The sequence below is a fragment of the Mustela nivalis genome, assembly GCF_964662115.1.
Source record: "Mustela nivalis genome assembly, chromosome: 1".
NCBI lineage: Eukaryota > Metazoa > Chordata > Mammalia > Carnivora > Mustelidae > Mustela > Mustela nivalis.
In genome coordinates, this window is record NC_139020.1 from 211,004,318 (window position 1) to 211,020,196 (window position 15,879).

At 59.8% G+C, this 15,879-nt stretch overlaps 1 protein-coding gene and 1 long non-coding RNA gene across 8 annotated transcripts in view; one reads left to right on the forward strand and one right to left on the reverse strand.

Moving 5' to 3' along the window:
• The first annotated feature begins 3,713 nt into the window (after positions 1-3,713).
• LOC309868556 lies at positions 3,714-4,811 on the forward strand. Its single transcript, XR_014313726.1, has 3 exons — positions 3,714-3,832; positions 4,156-4,275; positions 4,551-4,811. It is a non-coding gene; the product is annotated as an uncharacterized lncRNA (long non-coding RNA).
• Positions 4,812-6,403: 1,592 nt separating this feature from the next.
• FBN3 (fibrillin 3) overlaps positions 6,404-15,879 on the reverse strand; it is a 57,285-nt gene continuing 47,809 nt past the window's right edge. For 4 of the 7 annotated variants that reach the window (XM_082733483.1, XM_082733481.1, XM_082733485.1 and 1 more), the window contains 9 exons: positions 15,352-15,558; positions 14,221-14,346; positions 13,615-13,737; positions 13,307-13,423; positions 10,717-10,845; positions 10,508-10,627; positions 8,837-9,071; positions 8,145-8,295; positions 6,404-7,360 (listed from right to left, as the gene is read on the reverse strand). In XM_082733483.1, the coding sequence (XP_082589609.1) occupies positions 7,022-7,360; positions 8,145-8,295; positions 8,837-9,071; positions 10,508-10,627; positions 10,717-10,845; positions 13,307-13,423; positions 13,615-13,737; positions 14,221-14,346; positions 15,352-15,558 (1,547 nt within the window). In that variant the 3' untranslated portion in view covers positions 6,404-7,021. Of the gene's footprint in view, positions 7,361-8,144; positions 8,296-8,836; positions 9,072-10,507; positions 10,628-10,716; positions 10,846-13,306; positions 13,424-13,614; positions 13,738-14,220; positions 14,347-15,351; positions 15,559-15,879 lie in introns of those variants that run through there. The other 3 variants (XM_082733482.1, XM_082733484.1, XM_082733487.1) reach the window with 3 other exon arrangements.

A 15,879-nucleotide genomic window follows, 5' to 3' on the forward strand; every position in this document is an offset into this window, starting at 1 on the left:
TACGAGAGTGATAAATTCCTGGGGTGGTCTCCAGTTAAGGATGCGGGGTATTAAAAACAAAAGTTACAAGCGATCAGCTGCGAGGTCTCTGCAGAGGCCCCCTCCCGCGGCAACCGCCCACTCCCACCGGCGGCACCTCTGACCGGGTGAGCCATGCCGAGCCAGGGCAAGGCAAAAGAGGCCTTCTGCATGGGTTTTTGCTTTGCTTCGTGTCGCCGTGGTTACCTGGGAATCCGGGCATTTCTTCCCAAACTAGAGCATGTCTTTGTTCTGGTGGTTGTTAATAACATTTTCCCCAGATAATATTCGAGAAAACTCACATACCGCTGGAAGGGAAGGTCGCAGGGGCGCCTGGCTGGCTCCGTCAGCTAAGCGTCTGACTTTTGATTTCAGCTCTGGTCACCATCTCAGGGTCTTGGAATCAGCTCCAACTGGCCAGGGCTCTGGGTTCAGCCCGGAATCTGCTTGGGGAGTCTTTCTCCCTCTCTCTCTGCCCCTCTCCCTGCTGAGCGTGTGCCTGCTCTCTCTCAGATAAATAAAACTTTAAAACATATCAAATAAAATCTTTAAAAAGAGAAAGTGTAAGGTTCATGTGCTTACTATACTCGTAGTACCGAACCCCTGTTCTTCCCTCCCAGCCCATGGCAATGACGGATTTTATTTTCTGCTTCTATGGATTTTCCTGCTCTCAAAACCAGGGCATTTCTGCAGAACTGTAAGGCTCCCCATTGTGGGGAAGGAGAAAAAAGTGGGGTGAAGTCAGGGCCCCATGGGAACAGGTGGCTTGGGAGCAGGGAACAAGGCAGAGGCTCTAGGCAGCCTGAGGCTGGTCTGTGGGAAGCCGAGGTCCGCCCTGGGGTCCAGCAGGAGAGGGAATGCGAGGAGAAGAAAGGGTCCCTTGGGGGAGAAAGCAGGGGCTGGCTGAGATGGGGGAGGAAGTCACGGGGGCTCCTGAGGCAGCCAGCCTGCAAGGGGCCTGGGCAGGCTGTGTCTGTCCATCTGTGTGGTCCTGCCTCCAGCCCCCAAGGGAGCCAACCCTTGTCTGTCTCACATCCTCATAGTTGAGAAAGGCAGTGTTTCCTGCCAGCTCTTTGAAGTAGGTCCTCGTGTCCCCAGGTATCTACAGCCAACTCCCTCCAGGCGCACCCTGACATGGGAGAGAGGAGCTAGGAAGAGAAACTGGGAGAAACCCAAGGTGGAGGCGGAGGCTGAGTGAGAGAGGAGGAGGGGGGCCGGGGGGGGGGTGGAGGGCCTGTGGCAGCAGGGTGGGGCTCCCGTCTATAAAGGCTGATACCCAATAGCCTGCCAGGCAGGAGAGCGTGGAGACACTCCTGCAGGCACAGCTCCTGGGTCCCTGCAGGTGTTGGTGAGTCCCAACCCCTCTCCGCACCCTGGGCCCCCCCAGGTCTCAGGTCTTGGCTGAGACCAGCGCAGGGGCCCTACCAGCACTCCTGGTCCCTCCCCTGTGCAGAGGGCCCTGGGGGTCGGACTTGAGATGGGGGTGCTCCCAGGGCCCGCTGCTGTCCATCTTGGGTCCTCATTACCTACCTCTCCCCTTACTCCTCAACACAGCCGAGGAGGAAGCCCAGTCTGCACCATGAACCCGCGGCTCCTGCTCTGCCTCGTGGCCAGCTTGGTGGGTGCCTGGTCTACCATCCACGCTCAAGGTAATGTCTTGGGCCATGCCCACCCTGCCTCCTGGGAAGCCCTCCTCTCCCTACCCCTCCTTCCTGCCCTCCCCCCTTTGCCCCTCCCCTCCTCCAGAAGCCTCCCTGTTCCATCTCTGCCCTGAATTCTGCCGGACAACTCCTGCCCCCCAGGGATGTAGGAACTCCTGGCATTTGTGAACCTCCCCAGGGCGTGCAGGCCCCCCAGCCCCTCCTTCCAGAGCCCCTGTGATGCGTCCAAAGGGGTTCGTGACCCAAGGCCTCCCTGCCGGGACTCTAGCTAGCCCAGGGACTGTGAGGAGCAGGGGTGGCATAGCCAGGGGCACACTGCAGCGATGGGCCCCTACAGGAGTGAGTGTCCCCCTTCTCCCACAGGCTACCTGTGCAGTCTGGCTGAGAGTTACTACTCAGTCTTCATGAGCCTCAGTTTCCTCATCTGCAAAGTGGGGCTCTGAATTCCCGCTGCAGAGACAGGACACCAGAATCCAATGGGCTGATGTTTGCAAAATTCTTCAGTGCCCGGTGGCAACACAGCTAACCATTACTGCTATTAATGGGGAGTCCCTTCCCATTGCTCCCCCTATTAGGCATCTGAGGGTTTGGTACATACAGTGTCCACCAAGAGCCCGGCCACTGTGTCCTGCATCCCTAGGACATAGGACAGGGCCCCAGGGGAGGCAGCTGAGCCCCAGTAACTGGCTAAGCAGGGACCCTGGCTTGGTCAAAGCCCCAGAGCCACCCCCACCCTCCCTGCCCGCCCTGCCCCGCCTGCCCCTCACTGGGCCTGAGAGGCCCTAGCCCTGCTTCCAGGAGACCTTACCTTTGCCCAGGTTGGGGCTGGGCTTCGTTCTCATTGTCCTGCTATCAGAGGCCCATCCTGGGGCCCTTTGATTTTGGGGACAGAATGGCCCCCGGCTTGCCTGGTACTCCAAGCCAGGGTCCTTCCAGCACCCCTGCCCGTTGCCCTCTGGGGCCACGGTTTGGAGATGCGGGAGACCACTCAAGTCCTCCTCCCCCATCCTAACTACTGCACGTGGCCAGAACCCAGGTGTGGCACCTGGAGGCGGGGGTCAGTGGAGGGATGGATCCCACAGGGCTTTGAAGGCCTCTCCTTGTCCGTCTCATCAGGTCCCCCTGCTCATCCTCCCCGGCCCTGCAGGCACCAGCACCTCCTCTCCCAAGCCCGCCCTGCTCTGGGTCCCTGCTCCTCCACCTCCCAGCACAACTGACCTCTGGGCTCCCCCTGTCCCCAGGCTGGGAGATCCCCATGTCCAATTCCGCTCTGTACACATCCGGCACCTAGTAGGAACTCGAGATGCCTTTTTTTCAACCTACCAGTAAACGAACAGAGACGTCCTGGTTTCTGGCCCGCTGAATGAGTGGTCACTCTGATGGGGACAGAGGCAGAGGCATTTGAGAGAGCTCTAGGCGGGAGGGCCAGCCTGGAGCAGGAGCTGGGACATCAGGAGCAGCTGGCCAGACCCTTCGTTTTAGAAGGGACTGGGCTGGGCATGGGGGCCCCTGGCCCCCCCTTGGAGCATACCATTTGCACCCCTTACCCTCTACCCCAGAGCAGGAGTAGAGACAGCTTTGATCCCTTACCCATTGTGTGGTCCTGGGCCCATCCCAGCCCTGGACTGTGGACCCCCTCCAACTCCTACCAACTCCCCATATCAGGGGTCAAAGGTGAGCCGAGCTAGCCTCCTTATCACCGGGGCTGGGAGGGCTGTGGTCTGTTTCGGGGTGCGTGCCTCTGGGGCAGTGCTTGCCCAGTGTGCGTGCGCACAGCGACCTGAGCCTCCGGCCGTGTTTGCAGGTGTCTCGGAGGACTGCTGCCTGCACTACAACCGCTGCGTGCGGCCCCAACGGCTCCAGCTTGCCCAGGGCTACCGGCTCCAGGAAGTGAGCGGGAGCTGCAACCTGCCTGCCGTGATGTGCGTGGGCTCACAGGAGGCTGGGGCGGCGGGGGGGCGGTGCTCATTCACAACTTTGCTCCCTGCTCCCACCCTAACCTGGGGACCCGCTTTCCCACCCCCACAGATTCTTATTACCGAAAAACAAGGTGCTGTGTGCGAACCCGAGGGACACCTGGGTGCAGAAGATGACAGACTTCCTGGATGCTGGGAACAAGACCTTCCCAAAACACCTCCAGAGACACTTTCACGGTGCGTGAAACCCAAGCCTAGCATCTGGGGCCTCCCCCTCCCTGCTGTGGGCCCCTGGCTTCTGAACCCCCAAAGGAGGGGATCAAAGTTCAGCATGCTGACAGCTGTCACCACCCCAAAGAGGGCAGATTGCTGGTGAGTGGAGACTGAGTGAATGAACAACTCTTTCAGCCCAGACTTTTTCCATTGCTAGAGATGGCAAACTCAAGCAAATGGGAAGCTCATCAGCTCAAGTGACTAGGCAACAGTTTCAGGCTCGGCTGGATCCAGGTGCTCAGAGAGCACTGACGGAACTCTTATCTATTCCTTTCTCTCTGGTACAGCCCCCCCCTTTAAATGTAGGAAGACAGGCCCCGGAAACTCCAAACTCCCACCAGCCAAGTTTAGGAGGCCCGGCAGAATCAATAAGAGGGAAACTTCCTTCCGGACAAAAGCTAATGCAGGTAAGGATTCTGATGATGTGGTTGTCTCTCCACCCATCACCACTGCCACAGGATGAGGGCTCCTGAGCAGCAGATTGGGTGAGGGGACTCCCTTCCGGGACCAAGGAGGCTGGCCCTGTGTCAGCCCTGCAGGCTGACACTCAGGTGGCCATTTACTGCCCTAACCCAGCCTAGGGGGCTTCAGCAAGTACTGCAAGAAAATGACCAAGGGCGGCAGGGCCCCCAGCTCCACTCCAGTCCCGGTCACCTGCCGGCCTCTCCAATCCCCCCTGCAGGACCATGAGCCCGACATCTCCAGGATTAGCCCAGCACGAGATGGGCTGGACCTTTCTTCACCACAACGGCCCCCTGCGGCTCCGGGTGCCCCAGCCTCCCTGTCATTTGGGCCGAATCTCTGTGCCTGTGCCTGAGCCTGCGGCTGGCTACCTCCTATCGCCCCTGCCACATCCTGCTCCTCAGGCAGCTGGAAGGAGGGGGCTGACCTTATTTCGAGCCCCCTTGCCTGCTCCAGGAGCCAGAGTCAGCGCTAAGCAGTGGGTTTGTAGAGGATGGTTGGAATACGTCGCCTACCAGAGCCTCTTGCCACCCGTCCTGGGCCACGCCTGCCTGGGTCCCTCTGAGTCCTTGCAAAGCACCCATCCCTGGATGCTTCTCCCAGACCGTGCTTTTCTACAGTTTTTAAATAAACCTTTGACAGAATGCCGTTCCTGTCGGTCACGTTTCATTATAGGCTGTGCATCGCGGCCCCCGCCTGTGTGGAATCCCATGTGACTGTCCCACCCCCAGATCTGTGCTGGCAGTCCTCACGGCGGACGGCTCCTGGGGGACATGCTGGCTGCAGGCCCGGGTGCGAGTCCAGCTGGTGACCTTGGGCAAACCACTCGTTCTCTTGGCACCTCTTTCCTCGCCTCTAAAACGGGGCTCACTGTGCTTGCTCTGCTCAGATCCCTGGGCTCAGATCCTCAGCTAATGCGGAGGAGTCCTCTGCAAGCTCTGACAGGGGTCCAGAGAAGCTCCTCGTAGGCCAAGGGGACCAAAACCGGGCCAAGAATACAGCCCAGGCATCAGTGACCATCCTGCAGGGAGAGGCAGGGCCATACTCTGGTCACTCGGCCAGACTCAAGCCATCCAACTGCCCTGTCCTCTGGCAGTGTGTTTCCGGCATGACAGAGAACATTCCAGATGAAAACCAAATGCTCCCTCTCTAGAGGACAAGAGGCAGTTTGTGGGCCAGTGTGTTGCACCCAGGCCCCACTAGGCTATGGAGGCAACTCGGGCAGATTTTACAAACTCGGTGAGCCTTGGTCCCCCCTTGTCTCGTAGAATGGGTGAGATCACTGCTTTTCTCAGACAAGTCAACAGGGACTAAATGCATTACTCTCGGGGGGGTGGGCTGCCTGCCTGGCGGTCAGGACCCTGGGGTTGTGAACTCCAGCCCCACATTGGGTATAGCAATAGCTAAAAAAATAAATAAGTAAACTTTAAAAAAAGAATGTACTGTCTGCGACAGGCATGGCATACACTCACGTTGACTACGCGTCCACGGTCTCCTGGTACGGAGCTGGGCCATCATGGTGCGTAGATGTGGCCCGCCCGGGAACCAGGCATGATGGCCCGGTTGGTGACGGCAGAGAGGCGGGCCCAGACGCCCCATTTTGAACCCTGGCTCTGCTACCTGCCACTTAGGGTCACCTTCTGCTCTGTAGCCTGTTTTCCAATCTGTAAACTGGGGATGAGCCCAACAGCGTCTATTCCAGGCAGTTCCAAGGACAACGACATGGGTCAACGCTGGAGATTACTTAGAACGGGGCCCGGCACGTCGCACATGGTCAGGAAGCGTGAGCCGTTGTCATCTGGACCGGTGAACCCCACCAGGGCTTCCAGTGGTGGCCACCGGCAGCCTGGCTTTGTGTCAGTCATGAGTCTGAAGTTCACCCTGGGACTCTGTCTCCCAACCCTGGGGCGGAAGGTAGCTTTCACCTATGTCTCACCTGCACGCTTTCTCCTCCAAGCCCCGGGCTGAAGTCTATCCTACCCTCCGGGACCTCCTGCTCCCTGACCTGTGAGCCTGACCTGGCCTTGCTGAGCTCAGCATCTCCTGACTTCCAGAACATGGCAAGAGGCAGACTTAACCCAAAATAACTTTATTGTCATCTCTGCTTCTGCTATAATAGCGGCCTGGAACCCTAGCCCACCCCACCGGGGGCTTGAGCCTGGCTGTGAGTCACCAACTCTGGCTGGGGCCCCACAGGCTCTTTGGCTCGGAGAGTCAAGCCCCAGGCCCACACCAGCCGTCCGTTCCCATGTCCCACCGCCTCCCAGGGGTGACCCACGGTGCAGTGCAGCAGCATAAGCCTGAGATCGACCAGCTATAGAGAATCACAGGCCCCTCCTTGACCCTGGTTGTTGGAGGAGGACGGTGTATGCCATGGCTTCCAGCTGTTGGGGGTCCCCCTGGGCAGAGGCTGGGTTCGCCTGAGGTCAGAGAATTGCATTTTACTCTTCCTGAGTTTTGGGGTTCCACCTGGCCAGTGATCCTATTGCTGGTGGGATCAGTAGCCCCCAAGGCCAAGGCTTCACTGGGGTCACCAGGGTCTCTCTGCGGTGTGTGGTGAGCTGAGTGACATCAGTTTCCCCCAAATCCTGCCAGAAGAGGCAAGGACGGGGCAGTGCCCACGCAGGGAGTCCAGAGATGGAGGCTGCGGGAGGGGCCTGGGGTCAGGCAGGAGAGGCGGGCTCCTCTGGACTACAGCAGCCGCAAGTGCACCTTCAGCCGCAAGGCCCCGCCCCCTGGCGTCAGCAGCCCCTCCGGCCAGGGGCTCCAGGGCCCTGCCACGCTTACTACCTCCAGCTGGTAGGTACCAGGCCCAGGCCTCCGACGCCCCAGCTGCAGGGAGCTGAGGCCCGGGAGGTGATGCATGCGGAAGAACCCTGGTCCATTGCCCCGGGCAATGACATAGCGGACCCGTCCCCCCAGGCTCTCCAGAGCTGGCCGCAGCTCCAGGATGTGCTCAGCCCGGCCCAGGCGGGAGAGGTTCAGGCCCAAGGTCAGCGGGGCTTCCGAGTCGAGGCTGGCCAGGCTCACCTGTGGACAAAGACCAGGCAGGTGCTTGTCAGAGGCAGGGAGAATCAGAATGCAGTGGGTAGGGGCCGCAGAGAGGAGCTGCCTGAGAGCTTTCCGGTTCCCCGGGGTGGGGGTGGTTGCTGCGCTTCCTGCATCTGGGCTCTTTGAGAGCCCCCTGTGTGCAGATGACAAACCCCTCTTTATGTGAGCTGCTCTGAGTGCGCTCCTGGTCCTGGCAGCCGGACAGGGCCCTGAATAAGCCAGCAGCCTCACTGGCAGGCTAACCCGGGCTGGGTGAGGCAGCCAGGCCTAAAGGAGGTGATCTGTGTTTTCTTCCTCTTGGCTCTGGGCACTGCTGTGTTTGTTCCGCCTCATTTACATGTTGAGGGGTGCTTTGTGGTTGTGTTAATGCTAGTCCTGTTTCCCCGCCCTTCTGGTCTGCAGACTTGAGCACCCGCCCCCAACCCGTCTTGCTCAGACATGTGCTCTTGCTGACACCTGCTGGCTGTCTTTGGTATTGCCGGCAAAGCCCAGGGAGGGGGCCTGGGGGCAGGGCAAGAGGTGGGGGGCAGCCCCCCCAACCCAGATCCGTGGGTGCCCATCCCAGGAGCCCCAACAACCTGCACTCACTCTTACAGACGCAGGGCCCTACCCTTGTGAAGCTTATGGAAAACAATGGCAACAATAGGAAAGGGATAGAAGCGAGGGGGAAATAGGGCAAAGTAATGCATATTTGGTTAAATCTAATACTGAAAGCCCCTCAGACCCAACATTCCTATCTCACTTCTGCCTTCCTTCTCCCCACCTGGTGACCGCCGTAGGTGCTGCGCCGTGGCCGGTCATGAGGGGGGAGGCCATGGACCTTGCACTCATAGCAGGCTTCGGATGAGAGCAGCTCCTCCTCGTCTGGGGTCTCCTGGGGTCCAGGGCTGAAGCCCAGGCCAGAGACACAGTGCCTGGGCCAGGACAAGGGGGTGATGGGTCTTCAGGGGCAGGCTGTGGGGTTCTGCCCCCGCCACCCCCTCCAGCTCCCACTCTCCATTCGGAGCCATGTTGCTCGTGGGGACGGGTGCTGGTGTGTCAATGTGCAGGAGTGCCTCGTGTGTGTGCCTACACATGCGCATGTGTGCGTACATCCCTTGGCTCCCCGCGGGCAGAGATGTGGACCTGCAGGCACCCCATAACGCTGGTGTGTATTATGTGTGCACATGTGCACGCTAAGATCTACGAATGCATAAGGGTGACCACGGTGCTGGCATAGGTATGAGTCGTGCACATGCTCAAGGGCACTACAGAGAAGTGTGCACCTACAGGTGTTTATGTGCAAATACGCAGGTGCACCACGCAGGCAACTACACCAGAGTGGGGTGTGAGCTCGCGTCTGCACAGGCAACTGCACCAGACTGGGGTGTGAGCTCGCGTGTGCACGCATACATGTGCGCACAGATGCTCTTGCGGGGTTGGGGAACCTCGGCCCACCCCCCTCCAGCCCCTCACCCTTGCCCAGCCCGGAAGTAGCCTTGGGGACAGCCGCACAAAAAGCCTCCAGGGGTGTTGGTGCAGCTGTAGCTACAGGGCCCGCCCTGGGCGGCACACTCATCTATGTCCTGGCAGCCCCCAAGGGCCTGGTCAAAGTCAAAGCCAGAGGGGCAGACGCAGCGGAAGCCGCCCAGTGTGTTGTGGCAGGAGGCACTGCCGCAGGCCGCAGGGGACAGCATGCACTCATTTTCGTCTGTGAGTGGGGAAAGCAAGAGAGAGAACATGGGGGGCGGGGGGCTCTTTGCACCCCCAGAGCCCCTGCCCACGGCACTGCCAGTCCCCGCGCAGTTAATTCAGGCCCCTCCTCCCTCAAAGCCCTGGGTCAGCGTCACCCTTCATCAGGCTCTGCGTAGGCCCTGGCCTAGGTCTGCCTCACCCCTACACTCCTCAGCTGCCCCAGCCCTGTAGTCCTTCAAAGCAGTTCTCAAAATTTCCCAGAAATCCCAAATCGTGGAACAATCTAGAATGAGGTTTCGTACATAGCACTCCTGACACTGGGGACCGGATCATTCCCTATGGTGGGGGCTGTCCCGTGCACCACTCGACACTGAGCAGCACCCACGGCCTTCACGCACGAGATGCCAGGGGGGCCCACCTCTCAGTCGTGATGAGTGGAAGGTCTCTAAGACATTTCCAAATGTCCCCAAGGGCGCAGAACCAGTCCCAGTTGGGAACCACTGGCCTAATTACTCCTGGTCCCCTCCACTAGAGAGCCAGAGCCAGAGAGCAGGGATGGAGTCTGCTACTTGGCCCACTTCTGTATCCCAGGACCTGAGGCAAGGTGGGTCCCGGGCACACCACAGCGGGAGGAGTGAGAGAATGCGTGCTCAGAGGGGGAGGCGGGCCGACCGGGAGGGACTGGCAGCGGAGGGGAAGGTCTGCACAGTCCCCAGGGGCCAACCACTACGGGGCAGGACAAAGACAGAGAATGTAGCCGAGAACCCACCATCGGGGGCAGGAGGAGAACCAGAGAGAAGGCAGTGTCAGAGAGGTGGCGGGAGGGCAGGGACAGCTGCGTCAGAGAGGCTGAGGGAGGAGAGTGTCCGGGAGGTGCCCAGAGCAGGGGAGCTGGAGGGGCCTCCAGAGAGCAGACTGGAGAGGGTAGAGAGTGAAAGCCAGACTGTAGGGGAGGAGCGGAGAGAGGTGATAAGGATGAGGCTCTCATGAGGAGGGCTTTGAGCACAAAGAAAAGCATGGGATGGAGAAGGTCGGGGTGCCGAAGGCTAGTCCCCCAGACAGAGGGCCTCTGCAACAGCTATGGAGAAGATGCAGCACACGCGCTCCTACTCCCTATTGCCACACCGTGGCAGGCATCACTAATCGATCCCAGCACTCTTTCCCAGGGATCACAGGTACTGACTCAGAATCCTTCTCCACTGAGTCCCACCCAGGCCACTACTCCCTAAGAAGTGGACTTGAGCTTTGCCAAGCTTGCTCTGTGGCCCCCGGACTCCCCAGCCTCCCCAGCCATGGAGGTGGGGGCAGTGCCCAACCTCCCAGGCTGGATCATCTGTCCTTTAGGATTGTCCCAGCATCCTGGATGGGGGGTGGCTTATTGTGCTTGTCCCAGCATCCTTGGTTGGGGGGTGGCTCCTGGTTGTCTGCTCTCTCCCAGCCTTGGACACTCACCCACACACTGGCTCCACTGCGAGTGCGGGGTAAAGCCCCGAGGGCAGGCGCAGCGGTAGCCCCCCAGCTCGTTCTGACAGCCGTGCTGGCAGCGGTGGGGCCCGTCACACTCGTTCACATCTGCGAGACATGGACAGGGCCAGATGGTCTGCCTGGAGGCCCTCTGGACCGCAGCCTGGGCCTGCACCCCACCCAAAGCCCAGCTCTACCTTCACAGCCACGGCCCGAGCTGTCCAGGGCGAAGCCTTGGTGGCACTCACAGCGAAAGCTGCCGGGTGTGTTGTGACAGTGCCCACGGGTGCCACACAGGCCAGGCTGAGCCAAGCACTCGTCATTGTCTGCAGGGGACAGAGAACGGGGTGGTGGGGGGGGGGACAGCCTAGCGGTTAGGTGGATTCGGGTCAGAGACCACCATGCTGGACCCACTGCCTGATCGACAGTGTGGCTTCAGGGTGAGTCACTGACCCTCCCTGTGCCTCCGTTTCTCATTCTGTGAAGAGATCTGGATCTGTCCCCATCTCCCAGAAGTGCCCCGAATATTCGAGATCACGCATGTATAGGACTTCACTCCACCCCCCTCATCAGCATTGCCTCCAAAGCTATGCGACCCGGGGTGGCTGACTTGCCCTCCATGGGCTCACAGGTGGGACCCCAAGGATGGGGTGAGAAGAGACCCCGGAGAGCTTGCTCTCTTCTGCCTTGTGAGCACGGGAGAGAAGACAGCTGTCTGCAAGCCGAGAGGAGAGCCCTTACCAGAAACCGACCTTCCCGGCACCCTGACCTTGGACTTCCAGCTTTCAGAGCTGTGAGCAGCCCCGGTCTACTGTTTAAGCTCCGCCCCTCATTGCGGTCTAGGGTGTTTTTGTGACAGCAGCGCAGCAGAGATAAGGCTGGTGATGGTGGTAATGGCCCACGCTGGGGTTTGGGGAATAACACATTTCTGGTGGGGAACCCTGGTTTTGGCTTCCTAGAGTATGAAGATCCTTGACCCTAGACACTTCCTGCTGGGGATGTGGAATCTCTCTTGGGTGCAAGGGACACAGGGGACATGGCACTTCTAAGCCGGGGGGGGGCCCTTGTATCTGCTCGTGGACACACCCCTATCTGAGCTACCCCTTGAGGGGCCACAGAGACCAGCCCAGGATTCCTGCCAGGACCCACCAGAGAGAAGCATCCAGCACTAGGGCAGTTTCTCTCCCTTGCATGCAGCAAAGCAAACCAAGGGCCGGGGACCTTACCTGGTCATGTAAGTTTGATCCTCTAGTTCAGGCATCAGCAAGCAGAGGCTGGCCCCCCACAAGGTTTTTATAAATGAATTTCACCCGCACATGGCCACGCCCATTCATTTGTGATGCACTGTCTGTGGCTGCTTTTGATCTACAAGGGCAAGGCTGAGTGTTTTCGACCAAGGCCATATAGAACACAGAGCTGAAAACATCTCCTATTGGGCCTTTGATAGAAAAAGTGTGGCATGGGGCGCCTGGTTGGCTCAGTGGGTTAAAGCCTCTGCCTTTGGCTCAGGTCATGATCCCAGGGTCCTGGAATCGGGCTCTCTGCTAGGCGGGGAGCCTGCTTCCCCCACCTACCCGCCTGCCTTTCTGCTTACTTGTGATCTCTGTCTGTCAAATAAATAAATAAAATCTTAAAAAAAAGAAAAGAAAAAGTGTGGCAATCCCTGACCTAGCTAGCCTAAGACCTCCCACGAGGAGTGCAGGCTACACAGGTGTGGGAGAGGAATGGTCTGGAGCCCTCAGTCCGTGGGAGAGGAGTCCCACATGAGCTTCCCCGGTGTATGGGCGTGTGTGTTGGCCCAGGGGTCCCCGCGTGCGGACCTGCCTAGAGCTCTCCACATACAAACGCCACGTTGGACGTGCTCTTCAGAGACGGGGAAAATAACTGTGCAGAGAACAAGAAATGCATGTTTCCAGTCTCAGAAGGCTCGGCCCCAGGTGGGCGCACGACTCACTCTGGTACCTCCTTCAGCCCCTTGTACAAATGTCCCTTTTGAAGGGCTGGGACAGTCGGTGACAACAGCGGGCTGGCCTCTTGGGTTCACTGCTGTGCCCTCGGGGTTTAGGCCAGGGCTAGGCAAATCCCTTCTGCAAAGGGACAGCTGGGAAAAATCTGTGTGACTTTGTTGCAACCTCTTGGCTTGGGCTCTGCTGTTGGACCTCCAAAGCAGCCATATGTAAATGGAAGGGTGTGGCTGTGTGCCCATAAAACTTTGTTAACAAAATCAAGTAGGGGGCTGGGCCTGACGGAGGGGATTGGAGTGGGCATCCCTCTGGGCTAGACCACTGCCTGGTACACGGGAGGTCTCAGTAGGCGCTGGCTGAATGCATTAGTGGGAGCCTGAATAGGGCCACCCACGGCTGACCTTGGCCCTCAGAGGGGGTCTCATTCTTTCAAGCCACAAGACACTCAAAAGTGATGGGAGTGGCTGATGCCCCCCCCCCGGAGCCAAAGCTGTGAACCGACTTCCCCTCTGGGTCCCATGAGCCCCTGGATTTTGGGAGCACCCTGGGGAGCTCTAGGAGAGAGACCCAGCAGGGACTGGTCAGGGCAAAGGTAAGTGTGCTGGGTCAAAGTCAGAGGGATTCCTCAGAGCAGGCCTCCCACGTCCCTAGGGTGAGGAAGGAGACGGCCACCGGGGTCTGAGCACCCGCAGAGTGCGGACTTTGTTCTGATCACCTGTGTCCGTGATGTCTGGCACACACTCAGTGCTCGCTATGTATTTCGGAAATGAGCGAAGGTTGGTGCCTTGCATCAGCTGGGGGTGGGGGGGGAGGCACGACTCACCAAGGCAGGCCTGGTGGTGCTGGGTGAAGCCAGGGGGACAGCGGCAGGTGAAGGAGCCGACAGTGTTGGCGCAGAAGAACTGGCAGTTGTGTTGCCTAGAGGAGCACTCGTCCAGGTCTGCAGCACAGACGGTCCCCGGGGGCTCAGAGCAGGGACCCCTGGGGCTGGGGGCTTCCCAGGGGAAAGACCCCAGGGTTGGCGTCCAATGCCACGCAGTGGGGAGGGGATGAGTGGCTGGGGACACACCCGGGACATCCCAGGGGGACTGGGGATGGAGCCCCACAGGGCCTGGGGGGGGGGGACGTCACCTCTGCAGGTCCTGCCGTCCTCCTCCAGCTGGTAGCCTCGGGGGCAGGCGCACAGGAAGCTGCCCTCGGTGTTTTTGCAGAGGAAGGCACACGGTGTGGGGGCCTGGCCACACTCATCTATATCTAGAGGGTCGGCAGGGGGTCAGACAGATGTTCCCAGAGACTCAGGGTCCCGGGGTCTCCACTCAGGCTCTAAGCAACCAGACTGTATGGGCTTACATAAGGAATTGGCCCTTTTTCCACAAAAAGCCAGAGAATAGACATGTTTGGCTTTGCAAACCACATGGTTTCAGTTCCAGCTACTCAACTCTGCCCTTGCGGTGGGAAAGCAGCCACAGAGCGAAGGAAAACAAATAGGCGCGGCTGGGTGCCAATAAAAATTTATTAACAAATAAAGTGGAGGGCTGGACTAGTCCCTTGAGCTGGAGTTTGCTGATCCTTGACTTAGGTGAACATCTGCTAAAATCTCAGGATGCACAAACCACCACAAGGAAAGTGATCAGGGCAGGGAACTGCTTCCGGTTCAGGCCAGAAGCACCGGCTACGTGCTGCGCAAAGGGGGCGGGGCCGGGGTGGGGGTGGGGAGGCGGGGGTGGGGAGGCTCACCCAGACAGGCTGTGGCAGCAGCATCGGGCACATAGCCAGTCTGGCAGCGACAGCGGAAGGAGCCAAGGCTGTTGATGCACTCGCCGTGGGGGCACAAGTGAGCGAGCATGCGGCACTCGTCCACATCTGGGGGACGCACAGGGCTCCGCTGCACTGGCCGTCTGGGGTCACTGGGGCACAGCTCCGCCCTTGTGTCCGCCAGCCCTCTCCCTGGGGCCATGCCAGCCTCTGTGTCCCCTCTCTTACCCCGGAGACCCCACCCTTGGGCTGTGAGTGGTACCTCTGCCAGTAGGACACACTCACGAAGCTCCCTCCACACACTGAGAACACCTGGCGGGGACACACTCTCCCCACCGCCTCACCAGGGCACCCACACGCGAACACGGAAGCACAGACGCGCACACACTGCACACCAGCCACACGCTGACGCTCCTGCAGACTCACAAGGCTACACCCTCAGGGGCTCCCCTGTCCCCCCAGACATACCCTCACAAAGGCACTTCCTCCTCAGCCCCTGGTGTCACGGCTGCTTCCTTGGGATGACTAGTCTCACCCTCACTGACACACTGGAAGGGACACACTCGTGCAGAGACACACTCACACTCACACACGCACCTACCCTTGCGGACGCTTGCTAGACTCCAAACCACACGGATGGGCTCAGTCCCACTCAGCCACCTTCTGGTACCTTCTCCTCATGCAGCCAGCACACACAAGACACACCCAGTTCCTCCCCTCACTGGCACACTCACCTGCTCATTAACACGCTCACACACTCAAGAACACACAGAGACACCCTCATGACCAAGCTTGCTCACAAGGGGAAGGCACACCAGCTCACACTTCTGCAGGCTCATTCACGAGTCCACAGAGAACAAAGAACACACACCTGCTCACCCTCTCACCTCAGTTCACACACGCACACAGCAACGAACAGCCCCAGTGCACACTGGCTCGTATACCAGCCAGCACAGAGATGCACACGGTGAGAACAGGCCCCGGTTCACACTGGCTTGCACACCAGCCAGCACAGAGAGGCACACGGTGAGAACGGGCCCTGGTACACACTGACTCACACACCCCAGCTCCCTCTAGGACACAGACCTGACCATGAACAAACTCGCCACCCACCTTGGCCTTCAGCGGTGTAGCCGGAGCCGTGGGGACACAGGGTCCTGTGGGCAGAGGTGCCCGGCAGGGGACAGAGCTCACAGTGGGGCCCCCATCCCCGGCCGCCCCCGCAGCAGCACTGGGCCCTCGTGACGGCCTCACCGCTGCTTGATGGAGCCTGGCACACGGCCTGCAGCACCTCGGAGAAGCAGGGCCCCTGCCGGACGTCTGCGGAAAACAGGTGGAGGTGGTGGGCAGGAGAACCGTGCCCACCGGGGGGCCCCTTCCCTGGGGCGTCCGGCAGCCCTGAGAGTCTAGCAAGGATCCCAGATGTGTCTGGCATGCTGTGTGTGGGCACGGGGTGAAACCCTTCAAACCACCGTATTCCAGCCCCATTAGATGCCCTCTGTGGGCCAGGACCACAGCAGAAGCAGCAGACCCACAGGGCCAGAGAGATGCCTGCGGCTGCAGAGAGGGCGCCTTCCCAAGGTCAGAGGGTGGCATCTCCCAGCCGCGGAGAGCATGGATGGTCAAGGGCGGCCCGGAGGC